This window comes from Cricetulus griseus, chromosome 2, assembly GCF_003668045.3.
Source record: "Cricetulus griseus strain 17A/GY chromosome 2, alternate assembly CriGri-PICRH-1.0, whole genome shotgun sequence".
Classification (NCBI taxonomy): domain Eukaryota; kingdom Metazoa; phylum Chordata; class Mammalia; order Rodentia; family Cricetidae; genus Cricetulus; species Cricetulus griseus.
Window position 1 is genome coordinate 430,478,973 of NC_048595.1, and position 21,143 is coordinate 430,500,115.

The 21,143-nt window shown below is 44.6% G+C and overlaps 1 protein-coding gene across 2 annotated transcripts in view; it reads right to left on the minus strand.

Moving 5' to 3' along the window:
- Positions 1–16,286, minus strand: part of Epha4 (EPH receptor A4) — a 132,840-nt gene extending 116,554 nt beyond the window's left edge. The window contains exons 1-3 of one of the 2 annotated variants that reach the window (XM_035439250.1): positions 16,196–16,286; positions 12,943–13,010; positions 8,086–8,749 (exon numbers count right to left, since the gene is read on the minus strand). In XM_035439250.1, the coding sequence (XP_035295141.1) occupies positions 8,086–8,749; positions 12,943–13,010; positions 16,196–16,286 (823 nt within the window). Of the gene's footprint in view, positions 1–8,085; positions 8,750–12,942; positions 13,011–16,195 lie in introns of those variants that run through there. The other variant, XM_035439251.1, reaches the window with a different exon arrangement.
- Positions 16,287–21,143: the final 4,857 nt, after the last annotated feature.

Below are 21,143 nucleotides of genomic sequence, written 5' to 3' on the forward strand. Positions count from 1 at the left end.
CGGTCTCAGAAGAAAATAAAAGCAATAAGCCCACTTCAGCTTAACACAGTGTATTTTAATGAAAACAAAACAAAACCAAAGAAATCTGTGTGTCTCAAAGAAAAAGATTACTGCTTTCTTCTTTTGTATCTGTTCAAATGCCTGGCTTAGTACTGGACACCTGGATTTTTATATTTGGCTCTATAATTAATTCAATGAGCTATCATGTCAGACAGCTTCTGGAAAACTACACTGCACTTCTGAGAGGGTGGGTGGGCAGGCAAACAATATGCTAGAATCAAAGTTTTGACCCTGTAGGCCACATGAAAGGGTTTTACGGGAGACCATCTGGTTCACATTTCAAAAAAAATAACTGCCCTACAACAGTCATTTTGAAAAACAGAGGGTGTGATCAATGTAGGTAAGATGAGCCTTGGAGCTGGAGAGATGGCTCAGGGGTTAAGAGCAATGATTATTCTTCCAGAGGATCCAGGTTCAATTCCAACCACATGACTCACAACTGTCTATAACTTAAGTTCGAAGGGTCCAACACTCTCTTCTGGCCTCCTCAGCCACCAAGTATTCTTACAGTGCCCATACAAACACACAAGAAAAATTGACATGCATAAAAATTTAAATGCCTTTATTACTATGCTGTGCTGGCTAGTTTTATTGTCAACTTGAAATAGCCAAATTCATCAGAGAAGAGAGAGTCTCAGTTGAGAAAAACTCCCTAAGATTCAGCTGTAAGGCATTTTCTGATATTGTGCTTAATAAGGGAAAGCCCAGCCCATTGTGGGTGGTGCCATCCCTGAGCTGGAGGTCCTAGGTTCTATAAGAAAGCAGGTTGAGCAAGCCATGGGAGCAAGCAGTAAGCAGCATCCTCCATGGCCTCTGCATCCTGCCTCCAGGTTCCTGCCTGCTTGAGTTCCTGTCCTGACTTCCTTGGGTGACAAGCAGTGATGCAGAAGTGTAAGCCAAATAAACGCTTTCCTCCCCAAGTTGCTTTGGTCATGGTGTTTCATCATAACTAACTAAGGTACATGCTATTACTCTTTCCTGAACAGGTAGCCACTCACCTTTCAAAACAAACAAATCTCTATGCTGAGACCTAACAGGAATGCTATTGTTGGGCAGAAACTGACCAAGCACTCCATACTGTCACCATATCCAACCCTGGCACCAGAAAAGTAAAAAAGTTTCTACACATTGGAGCTAGACAGAGCACCTGCTGCTCTTCCAGACAGCATGAGTTCGGTTCCCTGAACCCATAATGCATACACAGTGCAGATATATGACTTTGAGGTTAGGTAAGTTGAGGTTGTATCCATAATTACATACATATCTGATTAAGTGGCAAAATAAAAAATTCTATCCAACTCTCAAGCTCTAGGAGCAGTTTTGAATCACTTTACTACGATTGGTCTGTGTTAACTTCATGAGCTGCATTCAATGTTCCAGCAGAGATATTAATGATAAAAAGCCTTTCTGCATGCCAATGCAGAGTCTCAAGAGTCAGTGGTCCAGCTTCATCCATTATCCACTGCCATGGCTAAGAAAGGCACTGGTGTTGGAGGTGTTGGTGACAGAGAATGACACTGCCTTACAGGAGATGCTGAAGACCAACCTCATCCATATTGACGGAGCACATGGAATTCATGAAGCTTCAAAAGCCATAGACCAGTGCTACCCTGATCTCTGCATGCTTGCATTTAATGGTGATGAGCCTCTAGCTATGTAGAGTTGGTGGAGGCCTATTGTGCTGAGAACCAAATCAACCTAATGAAGGTTGATGACAACAGGCAACTTGGGCAATGGATGGGCTGTAAAAATAATGAGAGGGGGCAAACACCACAAAATGGTTAGTGGTAGTTGTGTAGTGGGTAAGGCAAAGGGTCTCAGGCCATGGATGGCAACAAAGACAACTTCAAATATTTACAAATGAAAAATTTGTCTCATTTTGAAGAAGAGACAGGGTGTAACACATGAACTAGGAACTTACTGATGCATTAACCCCCATGGTAAGACTTTGACATGTCCTGTTGATTCCATGAAACATAATTCTCCCAGATAAATATTTAATATGACATAGGCCAGAATTCCTTACTCATTTGTTTACTTATTCATCCATTCAATGAACATTTAATGAGATGCCATGTGATCCATTGGTTGTCACTATGGCAGTGACTTGGACAGACTAAACTAATCCCACTCATCCACTTATAACCTCTCAAGGAATTTTACTTGTTAAAGATGAAACCAGAAAAATAACAATACATGGTTCACAACTGTTTGTAAATAAAAACTGCAAGGATAACTTACAAGTTAAAGTATCGGCATAAAACTATTAGCCTGGCATGGTGGCCTACACCTTTAAAACCAGTCAGTATTCAGGAGGCAGAGGCACTCAGATCTTTATGAATTTGAGGCTAGCCTGATCTACATAGGGAGTACCAAGCCAGCCAGGGCTAGCCACACAATGAAACTTTGTCTCATAAAATAGTATCTGAGAGAGACTGTAGTGTGAATATCTTATTCTATAATGGAAGAAATTACATTCCTAATATGAAATGATATTTACGATAGTCACATTTTACAATAAACAAGAGGACAGTTAAAAGGATGGCTGCTGTTTTTTTAATGCATAAATAAGGGACCTGTCAAATTGTGAGCTGGAGTGAGTTTGAAACCTGAGTGCCTCAAGTGTGTGTGTGTGTGTGTGTGTGTGTGTGTGTGTGTGTGTATGTGTGTGTGTGTGTGTATGTGTGTGTGTGTATGTGTGTGTGTGTGTATGTGTGTGTGTGTGAGAGAGGGGGGGCAAAACACTTCTCCTTTTTACTTTGCACAACCCTGCACTGGGAATTTTTCTGACAAGCGTGCAATTCTTTGGTAATATTGAATTCATCAACTAAAAGCAAAAGGGGAAAAAAGTGGTGAGGTTCAATGATGTCAAAGTCAAGAGTTGTTATCAGGACCACCTTTGCTCTGCACACTGGTAACCACAAAACCATTTAATCAGTCCTTTCCCTCGCAGCTCAAGTGTTAATAAAAATAATGACATCTTAATTCACTTTCGAGAGGTACAAGGAAGCTCAGTTAGAATAAAATAAGTCATCAAATCTCAAGTAACGTATTTCAAAAATCCCTGACTGTGATAATTCCCAGGTGACGCTTTGCTGAACCCAAAATAGAGACCAGCGCATGATCCCCTGCTCACACAAAGAAGGGGGAGGGGGAGATTTTTTTAAAAAGAGTATCGAAGAAAAAGGACAATAATTAAACCTTGCTCCTCTGAGATAAAGAATTAGGTCTGTGACTGATCACAGACACGCTTCAAGGCTGCAGATAAAAGCAGCTCAGTGAGTCAAGCGATTGATTCTTAAAGACAGCATTCAAAGGTAGAAGAAAAATTTGAAAAATGAAAGGGTATGGAGGGCTGGCTCTCTGAACTATATCTGAAACCCTTCTTCTGCCCACTGCTTCTTTCTATGACAGTCCTATCACATATCAGACAAACACAGTCATCTTTCTTTTTTGATAGAGCTCTCCTTTGCAGAGGATAAATTTATAATATTTCAATTTCATAGTCGCCATGTCATTTCTACATCATTCATTCTTGAAAGAGTTTAACAATGATGGTGTCTTTAAAAGACATTTTGCTGATGTGAACACATGTATGATTATGATATAATTTTGGGTCCTAGACAATACTTCAGTTTATAGTTGTTATTTGTATTAGTTTGCATACTGGTTTGCTAGCATTAGTTTGTTTTTATTGCTAGAGTTGGAACCTAGGGTTTCTCTTGCCCTGCACAATCACTCTACCATGAGCTGTATTCCCAGACCAGTAAAACAATAGTGTTGATTCCTGCCTAATTTTTTTCTGACTTAATGTTACTGCTAAGATTTGTTGCCTTTTAAAGTTTCATTCATTTTTACTAATATTCTTTTTATATGTACTTTCTGAAAACATTGTTTATTAATACTTCCCAAAGAGAAAAATCTCTTTTCATTTTCAGCTTTTAAATTAAGATTTTGAAAAAAATTTAAGTCTTTTACTCTGCTCAATTTTCTGAGCTAATGAGAACTGTGACCTAAACATCAGGTACGTGTGTTCATGTCTTTGCTCCCAAGACACTGAAAGAGAGACCACATTAAATTTTTATTTTTCTTCAAAGATCAGACTAACCCTGGGAAACTAACTAGGCGAGTTTAGTTATCCTCTGCATCGAATCTCTCAGCCTGGGCTGACTGGGTCACATAGTCAGTCTCTTTGAGGACAGACAAGTGGCTTGACACGCTTCATTGTCCTAGTGAAACCAAACCAAATGGCTTTAGAATGTGCTAGTCTAAAGCTACTTCAGTCAGCCTAGCATCTCCCAGGGCTCTTGACACCTTCCAGGCTGTCTGCATCCCCTTACATCAGCATGTACTGCTGGCTCTAAGAACCGCAAGAGGAAGTGTAACACTGTCACCAAGGTCCCTTGAGGGCTCTAGAGGATGACCAGGGTTAGACTCAAGACAACAGTACACCCCAGGCCCCCACCCGCCCTGGCCATTTTCACCCAAGGAGCCTTTGTCAAACATTTAAAATCTTAATCAATCTTCGCTCTGACCCCTCAGACCCCAAGGAAGATGGATGAGGAAGTAGGTGACCTTTCACCTGTCCTTCTATTTGTCCTGCTGCAGTGGACTCACTGAAAAGACAATGAGGAGCCTGCTGCCCCAGTTGTGAAGAGCTGGCTTGGTCTCCTTTATGCTTCTCCAAGCTCTTTTTATACTCCCCTTCTTGTCCCACCCCCAAATCACTGGTCTTTCATTCAAAGAAAAGTTCTTTGCTATAGAGCTAGAGGGGGAAGAAAGGGGAGTAGAAGAGATGGGGGGACACTCTTCAAATATGGTTTTCAATAAGAGCTGTGAAAAGGGAGTGTAATTGAGGGTGTAAGGTGCTTTCTATCCTTAGCTTTGACTGCAAAGAGTGGCTAAGAGACAGATCTAAGTCTTCTAACCCAAGTCCCAAGACAAAAGCTATGACCTTGGGAAGAGCCAGTGACAAAGATACTAACATGAACACCAATGTTTAGTGTTTCTGGTCTGCAAAGTCAACCTTTAATGCATAGGACCCTTTGGCAAGTTTGTGAGTTAAACATAATCCCTATCATTCTGCTTAGAAATGAACAAATTGAGGTTTAGAAGGCTTAGGAAATATGCCCAAGGTCACAGGGCCAACTATCAAACTGGTGCTATCCGCTAGTCACTATGTCTGTCTGCCCTTTCTGGTGATGCTGTAGGTCCAGTAAGACTGTCAATCAAGGTCAACTGTTTTGTTACTCCTGGGAGTTTTTTAGTGTCGAGCCATCTTCTAAAGCTCTCAAGTCTGGAATTCAGGAAATCCTTTGTTGTTCAAGCTTTTCCTTCATTCCTAAATATACCAGAGACTCTTGCTTGGCAGAAATGGGAAAAAAAAAAAAAAGAAAAAAAGAAAAGAAAAAGGACTGAGTTTTGTGCTTGAAGCATCTCCTTGTGAGAATTATCCACTTAGTGAGAAAAAAAAAAACAAAAAAACAAAATCAAATTTAACACACACAGCTCCCTCCCCAGCTTGTATGAAAACATTAAGTTCTCAAAAATGACTCAGCTGCTGGGGGGCGGTGCTCCAGGCATGTAAGTGGAATGTTTAGGAAGTGGAGTCAGGAGGCTCTGAATTCAATGCTATTCTCAGTTACATAGTAAATCGGAAGCCAGCCTCATGTGATTTGTCTCAAAAAGAAAAAAGAAAAGAACAACTCATGAGACCCTGTTCTCAAATGAGCCGAAACGGGCTAGGGAGAGACACCGTCGCTCAGCATTCGCATAAGAAAGCTAGGTGTAGCACAAAGAACTGTTACCCAAGACCTGCAGTGGGTGGAGACAGGAGGAGCTCTGGGATTGGCTGGCTGCCAGGCTTAGCTTCCTGTTCCTCAAGACTGTCAAGAGACAGGCAGAGACAGTAAGTCCTTCTCTGACCTTTGTCACACCACACGGGCACACACACTCCAAAACAAACAAACAAACAAACAAACATCCCATTTCATTAATTTTAAAACTGCCTTAATAGAGTTTGCTCATAAACGGACAGGGCCAGCAGAGTCTAGCTCTTCCCCTTCCAGGAATGACATGGTGAAGCCACCAGCTCCATAAAACAAACCACGAAAATGTTTAATTGCCTTTCCATTCACTTCTTCCCCCATCTTTTTCTCCTTTCCCCCTAATTTGGATGGTAAAGATGTCAAGGAGTTGCAGGTAGAGCAATGTATGAATTCCCAGGATCTATGACAACTGAAGATCAATAGCGTTAGGCAAACCAAGATGTGATAAGGCTAGCAGACTGAACACGTTAGCAGGAAATGGAAGAACAATGATAACCATCCACATGCATCTCTGGAAGATGTGAAAAGTCCCACTCTAAAAAAACCCAAAAAGGCGGAGCATCTTTCTGGAAAGCCGTAGTGTGTCGCTGTCCTGTGCATTTGGCTGTCGGCTATGGCTTGTTCCTTCACCAATAGTAAGGCACACTTCTTTTCTCATGCAAATAATGCCAGGATCTACTTCAGAGGTCCTACTCAGTCCAGCTTATCAAGGAGTTCCCAAGTCAAAAGCAAATCAAACAGCATGGGACTCATCTTTACAGAAAACTTTTCACGGAAATTTGCAAATTTGCAAGTCAATGCAATGTAAAGATGGGTTAATGCAAATTAACCCATCTTTACCTTGTTTTATTGACAAGAAAATAAAAGTTCATAGACAGCCACCCCTAGAAAAAACTATAGCAAATCAGTAAAGGCCTGTGGGGAAAGTATAAAAACTCTGAAAGGGGAAGCACATAACTATCCCGATGACATTGGAATGACCAACAATGTACTTTCCTTGAGGTGATGACCACAGTCTAGCAAGTGGAATGCTAGATCCCACCCTGTCATTAGGATGCTTGAGATGCCAGACAAATTGTTTGGCAGTTATTTACTTCGGACTCTTTAATCACCAAATCAGATGAACTCGAGGCAACAGACAGATCAAAAAAGAGTCTCATCTGATATGTCCCAGAGTTGCAACCTAGAGACACAGTTGAGACACTGGCCACGGTTTAGCAATGGCCATAACGGAGTGGGCAGCAGCGACTGTCAATGACCATTAACAGCTGAAGCCAAGCAAGACAGAAGACGGGATGACTGGCTTGTTTTGGCACCTTAATCCACACATGGTATAAGCAAGCCCTATAAATGTGGGCTCCTGTCATCCTTGTCTCCAATGTAAAGCTGCTGAGAAGCCAGACTCTGCTCTGACAGAGGAAATCAAGAATGAAATGCTGACTCTGAACTTGGGTGAAAATCACCTTAGCAATGTGAATAATAATTAGCACAATGAAAATATCCTCTTCCATTGAAATTTACTACTGTTGCTTCTGACCACAGATCAAACAAAAGATGCTTTCTAACTGTATTATGATCTCCTCAAAGAAATGAAGAGTCTTTTGTCAAGATTAATTTTGCTTAGAAACCCTTCAAAGGGTGTTAGGTGGAAGAGAGGCACTTAAAGCATTTCCTACGTTACTTATTGGACCACTTCTCCACTGGTCCACGAGGTAGGAAGAAAAAAGCAAGGACTCTCTATGCAGCATAATTGTAACCAGTGGGAGGGCCCTGGGCGAGCCAACGTGCATTTCACATTTAACTCCTTCATGCTCCTACACATTCTGCCACTTTGACCAAGTCAGCAAACTAAGGCTCAAAAATGTGTCTGCCCTCTTTAAGCAAGGCTCAATCAAGCCCAGTTCTTCTTCAGCTTGTTCATTTACATTTCAGAAGGGGCATCAAGCTGGCTGGGATCTAAGGGCCTGTTAGCAAATGTGCCTGGCCTTCTGCTGATTACAGCAGCATCGTTTGTTTTCTCAGTATTAGAAATGTCTTAGCCTTGCCACCTGGAGCTGAAGCACTTACTCATTAGATCCCTCTGTCCCAGCACATCCCACGGGGGCTGCTAATTACTGGCTTTACTCCATTCAGTCTCATCTCTGATTTAATTACGTTCGCTAAGCCCTAATGAAAAGTACAGTAAGGCTGTTCTTACCTTGGCATTCACCATTCTGCTCCTCATGCCCAGCATTGCATAGGCAGTTGCCAATGGGTACCAGCCATTCGCCATCTGCCCCACAGTACATTTTTGGCACATCCTTCTCTTCAGAGTTGTTGACACAGGAGCCTCGAACTTCCACCAGGGAAGAGGTATCCGCCCCTGTGATGGTATCAGGAAACTGGGCTAGATTTCGAACAGTGAGTGGACACTTCTTGTAGAACACACGGACAGACACCAGGGCAATGCAAGCACCCACATCCTGAAAGGCCAGGTAAAAGCCCTTTTTGCTCAGTGGTCCCACATCCCGGATCTCAGTGTTGAGCTTCATGATTCGGTCACCAATGTCCACCTGCGTGAAACTCTCATCAGCCGCAATGGTGTCAATCTTGCCAAACTGGCTCTCTCTGATGAAGCGCTCCTTGTCGTTGTCCGATTCATAGTAGTACAGGTTAAACGTCTCCTTGCAAGTCCCCATGACGCCGGGAAGACTGTTGCAGTCCCTCAGAGTGAACTTAATCTCAATGTACACCCTCTGTGCCCCTTCTCGGGTGATCCAATCAGTTCGCAGCCAGTTGTTCTGGCTGGCCTCCATCACATTGCACACCTGGTAGGTTCGGATTGGTGTGTTTTTTTCATCCATAATGCTCACTTCCTCCCACTGCAAAGTTCAAAGAAAACATATCAATGAGAAAGTTTCATCAGAGATTCATCAAATCTATTTCACACTCTGGCTATCTTGCTATTTTCTTGAGAAAATTCCCCCACCCCTCTGCAAGACTCCTCTCCCCAACTGTCTGGCCTCCCCGGACACACTGTTTCACTTTTCTGCCTAAAATCAAAAGACAAGAGTGGATTTACTGCTGGCATGTTCTCAACAGTTCTTGTGGTGATCCAGAAACCTCAAATTCACCTATTGCAAGAGCTACCACTTGAGGTGGCAACAGTTCTCATTTACTCATAAATGAAATAAAGCTCTATGTATATTTATTTCAAGACTACACAGAAACCTGCAAATTAAGGGCAGGAAGTATTGAGCTTGCCAAAGGAAGACAGTTATCAGTTAATTAGCAGTGTTCCTGTCAGAACTTTGCTCTAATATTTTTTTAATGACTTTTTTTTTTTAAAGCATCCTGTCTATTCTTTAAAGGAAAGAAAGAAAATCCCACCTGGTTTCAGCCAACCTGAGAAGACAGGGCATTTCCTGACTGGGTTTCACAAATACACTGTCACAGGACTAAGAAACTTTTGAGAGGAGGCAGCACTGAGTTACAAAGTGTGTACATGTTCTTAGTTTTTAAAGGAGACATATAAGTAAACAAGAATGAATGAACAGTGCTTCACTTCCAATTAGGCACAACCAGTAAAAATTAAAATAGTAAGTGATATTTATAACTGAAAGCCCAAGTCAGAAAAGGGATTCTGATGGTGGTCACTTGCCATTCTAGGAGGTTCATTTTTGAGGAGAGTGATAATTTCACCTCTCCTGTAGTTTTAAAAGCTAATCCTAAAATGGGAGAGGCAGTCAGGGTTACACCTAACCCTGGCTCCTTCTAGACTGCTAGACAGCCTTCATTTCTTCATTAACATTTAAAATAATGCAAGATTGATATAGATCTGGCATAAATCAGCTTAAGTAGCTAACAGGAATATAATTAGAGGGAAAAGGGGAGTTTCGAAAAATTTCTATTCCACAATAGCACATTCACTCTGACGAGGTGCATAGAATCCTAATGTATCCTTCAACAGGTTCCCCTCCTCGAACTGAAAACTACTGATGGATGGAAATGCTGCTTCTCGGGAGGGCCATGATGCATAAAGTTCTGTGTCGGATTCCTCTGTCCTCACTGTGAAAGTTGGAACTGAAGGGGTAAGTGCTCTGTGGTGGTTAATTTTTATTTTAATCTATCAGCAATAATTTACTTATTTGGGGAAAAATCATGTAAATCTAAAATTAGATTCCCCATCAAAAATACCTATTCAGTATGTGTCTCATCTCAGAACAAAGATAAACTGGAAAAGCTCACTTATTAATATAATGAAAGCAAAGAAGAGAGGTCTCTTTAGAGCCCCCATAGGGTAATTCAGGTCAAGTGGGCGTCTATCCTGAACTGCAGTGTATGAAGACACTGATCCTGCCCTGTGGCAGTCATGAATCCATCTTCTCTTGGTTGCCTGTTTCATCATCAAGAGCATCAGCAACTCAGCACACCCCTTTAAATGGACCCATCAGAGAGGGGTGCCTGGTTCTATGGTGCCAGCAGGAGCCAGCCTTCACTTGTCACCATTCTGTTCTTCCCGATTGCTCTCTGGGACAGAGGCGTCTCTGACTCCATCCGTGTTACTTTGAGAAGTGGTGAGGTATTGGCGAGTTGGGTTTCTCTTGTTTTTAAAATAGTATGTTACAAGTAAATGCCATTACTAGACAACTCTGCTGTTTCCAACAAAGATGGGAAAGAAAGCATTCTATCTCCAAGGATAGAGTGCTGAACAAGCAAGAAGACCCCATGTTTTTAGCCTTAGCTTGGACCTGTTTTTCCAAGACAGCCATTACTAGTTAATTGATCCTCTGAATTTACTTTCATTCTAAACTTGAAAAGAATTGCAAAGACAAAAAAAAAAAAATCTAGAAACTAACTGGACTTTAAATTTTGACAGTTTCCTCAATGGCAGCTGTGTCTTTGGATGGCTTTTAAATTATTATTACTTTTGTTTTTGATCAATGTAAAAAAAAAAAAGGTTTTATTATGGAGTTTTTATACATATGTACCATTAGCCTTGCTCTTCCTCAATCTTTTGTTGCCCCTCCCTTTGCTCCTTGCTGATCTCTTTCTGCCAAATCTGCTTTCATGTAACCTAGATTCTGCATATGAAAGATATGGCATTTTGACTTTTTTTCTCACCATTTCCCTTCTTGTTCCTACAGAATGACTAATTCTGATGTATGCTAGTAAAATTTCATGTTTGACTTCTTATGATAATAGCTGAAATGTTACACAGCTCATAATAAAGGAGGGAAAACTGCCTACATGTCCATAGAAAGTTCTGAGATGTGCACAGCAAGCTACACGATTAAAAAAAAAAAATGAGACTTTAAAACATCTAAAAGAAGTCTGAGTCTAAAATATGTGACCAGGTACTCTTTCAGCATTTCTACAGAGGCCAGGGGAGAAATAAGATGTCTGCCTACTAACTTGCAGTGAAATCGTTCTAGAAACCACACAGAGCATAGACTGGACTTTCAAATGTGTCACTTCTTGGTTTTATATAGGCTGAGTGTGTATTTAGTGAAACAAGTTAGGTTCCAAATGATCTTAGCTGTGTTCTCTTTTCATGCTTGGGGCAGGGAGAAAGAGAAAGGAAGTTCCTTACACTGTTTAGTAAGCACAGGCCCTCCATTCTCGGTTCTGTTGGCTAGCAGCTGTCATACACTCTAACCAGGGCGCCAAACTCCTGCTGAAGCCTGGGAAAGCTTCCCCTGAACCAATGAGCAGTTCAGAGTGCAGGACTAACACTGAATCTGACTCACAGCAAGATAAAACTGTACCTTTCTTCACATTCAAAGGGTGAGGGCAATTGCTGCCATTAGCAATGGCTGCAGCCTGTCTACACTACCAGAGGCCTGCCAATCACTTTCTCCCAATTTATTTATTAAAAAAAAGGTCTGGGAAGACAGAATGGAATTTTTCATCCAAGACCAAGCCTACAGTAGGCAGTCAAGTTTAGACAGAAAAATCAGGAAAGCAAGGTAGTCTTCATTTTATATCAGATGAGGGCCTGCTTTGATTCTGTTTCTTTTTTAAAATGACTATTTAATTGCCCAGTCTTAGTTTTGAAACACGTACTGTATAATAATATCTAAGAATCCTTTTGGTTCTTTGTTTGTCAATTCTTTATTTAACTGTAGGGTGTGGAACACCACACCGGGTGCTGGTATCACAATGTTTGCCTTGCAAGACTCCTAATCTTTGCTTCTCATTGTTGTTGATCAATTGACTCAGACATAAGCTATCATGCATGGAAGGATCGGATGGCTTGCTCAAGTTTTAAAGGATGGAAGTTATTTCAGCTTGGCCCCAGTCAGGCTTCTTCCCATAACTGATTCATTTGCTACTCAGGGGGATGGATGGGTGAATGTGGCTGGCAAGTGGGTAATTCTCATGCTGGAGTTGGCCATGGGGCATTCTACAGCTTCCCTAGCTGCATAGGCGGAGGAATGCACTCTTGTGCTCTACAATCAAGCATCCCCAGCTTGCAGGGATCCAAAGATTCCAAATACTTAAACTTTTCAGATTTTCTGCCCAGAGCCTGGGGAAGTTCTTTTGGATTTTCAAGACTTCTGGCACAAGCTTCTACACAACCTGCAGCTAACTTAAGATTATGAATACAAGGTAAGGAAACCAGCCTTCCCCAATGCTTTGGTGGCTATAATTGGGGATGTTTTCTTTCTTCTGTCTTTCTTATTCTCCTTCTTCATCTGGAAGCGGAACAATCGCTCTAAAATTAACCCTGCCAGGACTCCATGACCACCAGAGTAATAGGCATAAATTCTAATTTGGTCCCCAGATCGTATTTCTTGTCCGTATTTTAGTTTTAAATAGGCATCGAAGTCTATACCTCCACCAATCTCCTAATTTTGAAGCCCCTTTCTGCCCTTTTGGTTTCTAGCTCTTCCATGACAGAGCTATCCGAAGGGAGTATTGGATTTCTCCAACAAAGCGTAATTCACTTCATAGGCCACAGCGGAAATCTGACCCCCTCACCACAATCACCAAGAATCAAGCCATTAGACTCTCAGAAAGTGGCTAATCACTCCTTCCCCCCTCTTGCACCAGAGAGGGCCTCAGAACTTACCCCTCCTTCCAGAGGGCTTGCTATCCACCCAAGCTCTCCCTGAACAGATCTGGAATCCAATAAAGTAACTGCAAAAGAAAGTATAAAAAAAGAAGGAAAATAGATTAATTTCCAATTGCAAAAAGCCAATAATACAAAAACCATTTGCCTGAGCGTTTCCATATGTGTTGAGGGTGCACATATCCAATCTGATCAAAACCCAAACTCGGTCTCACTTATGTAAATAATCACTCCTCACATGGTCTTCTCCCCTCTTCAAATCTGCAGGTTCTTATTTATTTAACTTGCTTAGCATTTAAAATTCCATCCCAGGACCCGATTGATTCTTTTTTTTTTTCTAAAAAGGATGAATAGGGTATCTCAAGCACAATTCAAACAAAATAAATATATCAATGTAGGACAGCAACACCAGAGAGAAAATTGTGCATTCATCTTTGTCTGCTATCTACTAGATGTATTTGTTTTTGCAAGCCTCAGATGACCACATAACTCACCAGCAGTGGTGACAGACCCACAAGTGAATGCTATCGGAGGACCCAAAGGGTCATGGAAAAGGCTCTCCTCTCCTCTCTCCACCCAGCCCACCCCCACCACACCATCAAATAAATAGGCCCTGGATGTGGCATCCGCTGCTTTTTTAAATATCAAAGTTCCAGAAAGAGGGAATGCCGAACGGATGGGGTTAAAATGCGGATGTACTGAAGCATTCTCTTTTTCCTAGGTCCTTTGGAGGACAATCGAGATGAGCCCTCCACCCCCAGGAAATGGCTGGTTTGAATTTTAGGTATGGAGTGCTGCCTAATGGATTTAGTATGCTTGCGCTACACCTAACAGTGGGCCTCCAAGCTAGGGGGGAGGGAGAAGATGCCTCCAGAGCTGCAATACCCTTCCCAGGGTGGAATAAGGCTCTAGGTGCCGACGACATTGAAAAAGAGGCAATGAATTCAAAACCTATCCACATTGCCTTCCCCACCATGATCTTAAGGCCTGGGGGTCGAAAGGCCCATCTAAAAAGGGACCTTTGGCTTATTAATTTGATCAGGGAGGCTGGCTCTTCAGGTTGGGGGAGGGGTGGGAATGAGAGGCCTCTGTCCTTGAGGCCGGAGTACCCCAACTCTTCAGTTTCCCTCCCAGGACCTGGAATTCTGCCTACCTCCCCTCATTTTACCCCCAAATCAAGTAAGTTCAAACCAGCCCCCTTGCGCTAGCTCTCCGAAAGATCCAGTATTCCTGGGGTCTATTAACTATTCTAACGCGTAGAGCCTCCTCCCGGTCGCTCTGGCCTGGAGTTGTGCTCCGTCCTTTTTTCCCGGTCGCTAGAGAAAAGCCCGCTACATCCACTTGGATTTATGGAAGGTGGATTAGGGACACAAAGGGAACAATAAGACCCAATTTACAAAAAAAGGGAGGGAGTAGAAAGGGAGGGTAAAAGGGAGAAAAGGAAACGTGACGGGAATAAAAAGCAACAAAATGAATTAATTTTTAAGGGAAGGAGGGGCAAGGGGGTGCAGCTCCCCTCCACTTCTTTAGCCTACGGTTCCATCGAGCACTTTTTTGTCTAGGGCGCTCAGTCTTGCTTCCCAAAGGAAAAGGGGGGGGGGGAATTTAAAGGTAAAACGAATCCTAACCCTAACTATCTCTACGTCGGAAGCGAGAGGTCTCTGGGGACACTTAACAAGTGTGAGAAGTAAGTAGCCAGGAGAACGCGAGGTACGCGGTTTTGCTCAGAGGGAAAGCAAGCCCCAGGGACTTAGCGGCTGCCGAATTATTATTAAAAGAAACCACAAACCAAGGAGTGAGGAGATGAAGAAGAGGGAGATCACCCTTCTACCCCCACCGACCCCTCCTCCGCCCCAACTGTGTCTGTGGGCAGGTGTATGTATGACTGTCTCCAGAGTCTCCGCCGGGAGAGCTCCGGGTACCTTCTGCCTAGCCAAGCCTAAGTTAGTTTTTGGCTCCCTCCTTCGGAACAGAAAAAATGATAGTGGATTGCACCGGAATAGAAAGATGGACAGATGCCTGGGGAGAAGGAGGAAGGATGGATGGATGGATGGATGTTTGTAGGGAGTGGGAAAAACAGATGAGACAGATGCACAGCTAATGCACGTAGGTTGGGGCACGAACATAGGCCGGAGCCCATGTTCACACACTGTGTGCACTCATGGTACCCTGCACGAATCGTTCAGGTCCATGAAGGCACCCGCAGCACACACGTTTGTCCTCAAACACACACACACACACACACACACACACACACACACACACACACACACGAGACAGAGAGAGAGAGAGAGACAGATAGACAGACAGACAGACAGACAGACAGAGAGAACGTTCTCCTCTTTCTATGCCCATCAGAGACTACATGGTCACTATCTCTCCCTCACCTCGGACAGAAAAAGAGACTAGCAATCCTTTCAGTACGTCCCAATAGACAAATAGAAAACAGCACCCAAATGGGTCCCATCGGTCATGCATGCCCTTTCTACACTAGTCCAGCACACCATTCCAGACAGAGAAGCTTAAAGTGGGTACTATTTAACTCGCCGGCTGGTGCCCTAGGTTTGCAGGTTGATCTAAAGGATCTGGGGTAGGAAAGAGGTAGGCCTGAGATTGCAACCTCCTGGGTGAGCGGCCCGATGGAGAAAAAGGTGTCTGAGGCCCAGTGCTGGAAATCAGGTCATCGGCGCCCGACAAGCGGCGCCACCACCGCTGCGCTGCGGCGACCAGGGAGCCGGGTCCCGGGAAGCGCAGCGCTGGGAAAACTTTGCCGAAACCCGGGCTCGAAAGGCTTGGACAAGAGGCTGGGCGCGCTAAGCCTTCACTGCGCTCCACATCTGCGTTTCCCCTCTTGCCTGGGCAGCTGGTGGGGAGGACTTGGCGCGCACGTTTTTTTGTTGTTGTTGTTTTGTTTTTAAATCCTGGTGTTAGCCTTGTGTATCCCCTCGGGGCGGCTGGAGCCAGCCCTGCAGGCGAATGCAGATAAACTTTGGCCTTTCACTACAAACTTGGACAGAGTGGCAGCTTGCATCGGCCACCCCCTCAGTTCTGGCTGCCTGATCGTTCTCCGTTTCCCCTTCCAGGATCCACTCTGTCCGACACCCTTCTCCGGAGTGTGGACGCGAGGCTCACGCCGCGCTCACCCCTGTCTCCCCCCCCCCCCATCCTAACAGGCTCCGAGCTCCCGAAGACCATTCATCAGCTAGTCATCCGCTCCGGGTCCACGACCCCATAAGGGCTGCCGGGCTCTTACCTTCATTAGCCGGGTATACCCTAGAACCGGTGACAGCGTCGCAAATCCCAAAGAGAAACGAAAAGAGGACGAAATAGAAAATTCCAGCCATGGTTCGCCGGTGCCAACGCTGCTCCTGCCGCTTCTATCCCAGTGGAATAAATGCTTAAGTTAGGAGTGCAGCAGTCTGAAGACATTGCCAAGAGGGTGGGCCCGGCCCGTGACGTACGCCCGCCAGTCCGGAGCTCGCGACCAATGGCAGTTCAAAACAGGCTCCACGGCACCGCCCTAACAGCGCAGAACCCGCCCCGGGTCCCGCCCCCTCCAGCCTCCGCAGGGCGCAAGGTCTCCAGAGGCTGGATCCGCAGCAGTGATGGGTCTGTGCCCTCGCGGGAGTCCGCGGGCCTTGTCCTCCGACACCTCGGAGATCGATCCCCTGGACGACAGAGGGAACTTCAAAAGACTCTGAACGGGCTGTGGGGAAGGCCAGAAAATATTAATAGCCTTCCCCTACTAGTCGGGCTGTGTGATGGGGAGAAATGTCTGAAGTTGACCTGCACCTTGGCTCTTTCCCCTTGCTGAGGTCGTCGGGTCGCCGTCCTGACCTCCCCAGTTCAGTTCGGGCGCTCCCTGTCGCACGCTGCCACCGCCACCCTCTTCCTCATTTCTCCGGTTTTGTGTCTTTATGGCACTCCGTGGGAAATGCTTTGGGATTGGGGACGAAAGTAGCTAGGTTGCTCGTTTCCTTCTTAGTTACCCAGCCAAAAGGGCCTAGTCGTCTCCAATGTTCCTCCAGTAGCAGGGCGCAGCCACCGTCCCCAGTCTTTCTGTCGTCGGGAAGTGCATCCTGGCCAGGTTCGGGTGTTCACATCAACCGAGTCCAGAACCGGACTATGAAGAGTGAAATCACCCCGCGACGGCTCAGGCTATCGGAAACCCACTGTGCGTTTTTTCAGGGAGAATTCCTGGAACCACGTCTAGTCATTCTGGGACACCTAGGTGTAGATGGGTGTAAGAGTGCGGACACCTGCTGCACAGACGGGGCAGGCTGAGGGTCGCAGGCTGCCTGGAGCAGCAACCGCTGTGACTCTGAGGTCCGACGTCTCTCGGTGCTGATGGGGACAGTCTCCCAGGAGACAAAGGTGAGAGGCCCTTCACACAGAAACTTGTCCCACAAACCCGCGTTGTTCTGGGTGCCAACCATCAACCTCCCAGGGACGCAGGCATCATCGGACTCGGTCGGTCCTCCGATGCTCAGGCCACCGGAGAAGCCACTTGAGCTCCAACCGGAGACATCAGTTCAGCCAGCTACCTGGTGACGAGCTCCGGATGCAACTGGGTGGCTGGTCCCCAGGCGTTTCGAGGACTGGGATTCCAAAGGACGCGCCTCCCTTGCTCCCCTCAAGCCTCCCTTCCTTTGGCTCCTTTCCGGGCCAGGTTTTCCTCTTGTAAGTCTGGCTCTTAGATCGAGTGCGATGCCGGGAGGTAGAGGCACCTTGCAAACCGCGGGGGTAGCGGCTCTACGTGAACCAACCGCGCCACCTGCCGGCCAGACGCAGGAGCGCGCGGACCCGGAGCATGGCAGAACGGACAAAGACTCAGAGATGGCCAGACAGGTGGTCCAAATTAGGCTAATAATTTATTTATCCACCTGCCCAGGTCTCGCCATACTCCAGTGTGGGAAGTCCTGTCGCTCCTCCTTCCGTCAAGACCACGAAGGATGGACTCGGAAGACGTTCCGTGGGAGAAACTTCACGTTCGACATCCGAGGGATTGCATGACTAGCTTGTCCCTTCAAATGGGAATCTGGAGTAAAAATACGAGCGGCATGGCAAGGTGTGGAGCAAAGAGCAAATCGAGAGTGGCTCCAGTCACTTTCTGGTTATTGTCATGGACAACCGATTGTGTTTCCCCTCCAGAGCTCAAGAACTGTGTTTGCAAACTCAGATCCCGGATAATCACAGCAGCAACTTTTACTTTTAGAGAAGGCGAGAGCGCATGGCGAGGCGATGGGCAGTAGCCCAGTCGGTGGCCCAGAGGGACAGTGCGTAAGACTCCTGGCATTTTGACTCTGCGGCGAAAAATCTATTGGAATTTCACCCACCGGGAAAGTGGTTTTCCGTTGTTGTAGCTACTGATCAGTGAAGCGGTTCCGAGGCGGGGTGGGGGGAGGGTGGGGGGAGAGCGGGGACGATCAGGACTAAGCTCACGGGAATATATGTGTGTGTGTGTGTGTGTGTGTGTGTGTGTGTGTGTGTGTGTGTGTGTGTGTGTGTGTGTGTATTATTAAAAAAAATAACCCTGCTAAGTCCTCTTAAGGAAAGTCTCGATTCTTTCATGTGTCTTTCTGGGTTTTACAGGAAAAGAGAAGAAAGAAAATATATCAGGTTCCTGCCATTTGGCACACGGATTCAAAGGAGAAAAACACAACCCAAATTCTTAGAAAACATTTTTAAACAATAGATGGCCGTTGTGTTTTGGCAGGAGAGTGAGTACTGTATGGTTGAAATAGAAAACCACCTGACTGTCTCGTTGAAAGCAGTAACATTTCCAGAATACGCACCCCACCCCATGTGCACACCGCATATCGACTGTCCTTTCCCGCAGCAGATGCTTGAAAAAGCCAGGCATCGTAAGCAAGGATGCAATGCTCTCCACACTTCGCTTTCTTTCTTTCTTTCTTTCTTTCTTTCTTTCTTTCTTTCTTTCTTTCTTTCTTTCTTTCTTTCTCTTTCTCCCTCCCTCCCTCCCCTCCCTCCTCCTCCCCCTCCCTCCCTCCCTCCCTCCCTCCCTCCCTCTCTCTCTCTCTCTCTCTCTCTCTCTCTCTCTCTCTCTCTTTCTTTTCAGGAATCACAGCAAAACAGCTAGGAGGAGAACCAGGAACCTAAAGGCTAACTGGAGGAAGGCGCCTTGTTACTCCCTCTGGTGAAGTCACTGGGCCGCTGTCCTCCGTTTATTGTTAGTGACTGCCAAAGGGACCACTCTCCTGTCCATTGAGACAACATAACCCGACAAATACTATTTCTTAAAATAGCGCCAAAATAAAGACCTAGTACTGGCCCTGGTGACCACCAATTCAGAACTGCCCGGTGCAATGTGTATTCTAAGACCCTGGGGTTTTCATGTGTGCCCTTGCTGATAACAAACCAGGAGAGTCACATAAATACAAGAAAATGCTATCATTTACAACTACCACCAAAATCGCTTGCCTCTAAAATAAAATACCTCATGGTGTATGGCATATACCTTTAGTCCCAGTACTCCAGAGGCAGAGACAAGCAGATCTCTTGTGAGTTCCAGGGCAGCCTGGTTTACATCGTAAATTCTACCAAGGGTTATACAGTAAGACCACATCTCAAAACATACATACATAAAAACAAATATAAAATTAAATAGCTGGATTTATTTAAGTGAAAGGACCCCACCCATATGAATTCAGATATACTTTGGGAATACTAAGAGACATGCCAAAATATATGTGCTAATAAGCATTAGCTTATTAGCTAGTAAGTTTATCTAAGCATTTAGATAAACTTTTGTCTTTTGGTACATTTGCCTACCACTAAGACTTGAGCTACAAATTAAACTACAAATATTGAGTTGAATTAAGGCTAGCTTTAAAAAATATTTCATTTTTGAACATTAGAAATGTTAGTGTGTGTGTGTGTGTGTGTGTGTGTGTGTGTGTGTGTGTGTGTGTGTGATATTCGAAGGTACCTGCAGAGTAAAAAGAGTTACAGGTGATGAATGGTGAGCCACTTGATGTCTATGGAGTTTGGGAAGCAAACTCTGGTTCTACGGAAGTGCAGCAAGTGTTCTTAAACCCTAAGGCACCTTTCTGCCTTCATACCAGTTTATTTAAAATAATAACTGTAGATATGATTACACTGAGAAATCATTATAAACTTGAATGTTCCATTCCACAAGGTCCTAAGCCCTCAGACTTTCTTTCCTTGCTACGTGAGAACCAGGAGCATGAGTTCACTAATTCCTGGAATGGGGAAGGATGGAAAATGATTTTGAGTTTCTTCCCCTCTCTCTGTTGACTGATGACAGTTTACTTTTGTCTTTCAGATTCTTGGATGATTCACAGGGATTTGAAGCCCAGATTATGCCTCCAAATACAATGGTTGCAAAAACAACCAAGAAAAAACAAGAAGAAAGGGTGCTAAAGGTCACTGATAGCTCTCACCTTCTCCAAGAAAATCTTTGAGCTCTGAACTAACCATCACATTTGGTGGGCTTCCTGGGAGCCAATTAGAGATTTCTTTCTTTGATGTCAAGCCAGTGTCTTAAGCAAATGAGAAACAGGGCTCTTATCAATTCTTTACACCTGAGTAGGAAAGATTGGCAGCAGAGCCCACATTTTGGTGGATCAGGAAGGGTCTAAAGATTTAGGCTGAAGGAATAGGGGTGAGGGGAGGGAGAGGGAGAGGGGAATTACATGTGAAACAAGCCTGTTCCCTAACTTGAATTAATAATAATAATAAGAATAAAAATAAAAAAAAAATTCTAGAAAAAAAAAAGATTTAGGCCACAGCAAGAGGGCTTTTGAAATGGGAATAGACATAGTCTGGCTAGAGTACTCCAAGGGCTAAATGTTTGGATTCTACCCTCCTCAAACCAACATTTCTCTTGTGCTGGCCAGTGCAATGTATACTCTAAGATCCTGGGGTTTTCAAGTGTGTCCTGGTTATAGGGAACCAGGAGAGTCACATAAAAACAAGAAAATGCTACAGTTGCAACTACCACTAAAATCACTTGCCTCTAAAATAGAATACCTCACGGGGTGTGGCACACACCTTTAATCCCAGCACTCCAGAGGTAGAGACAAGCAGATCTTTGTAAGCTCCAGGGCTGCCATTCCAGGTTACCAAACACCTTGTTTGTAAGGTGTCACAGGTTCCTTCTATGGCTGTGAATGTCATGTTACCTTCCATGTGCTAATGTGAGAGACCAAAGAAAGGGT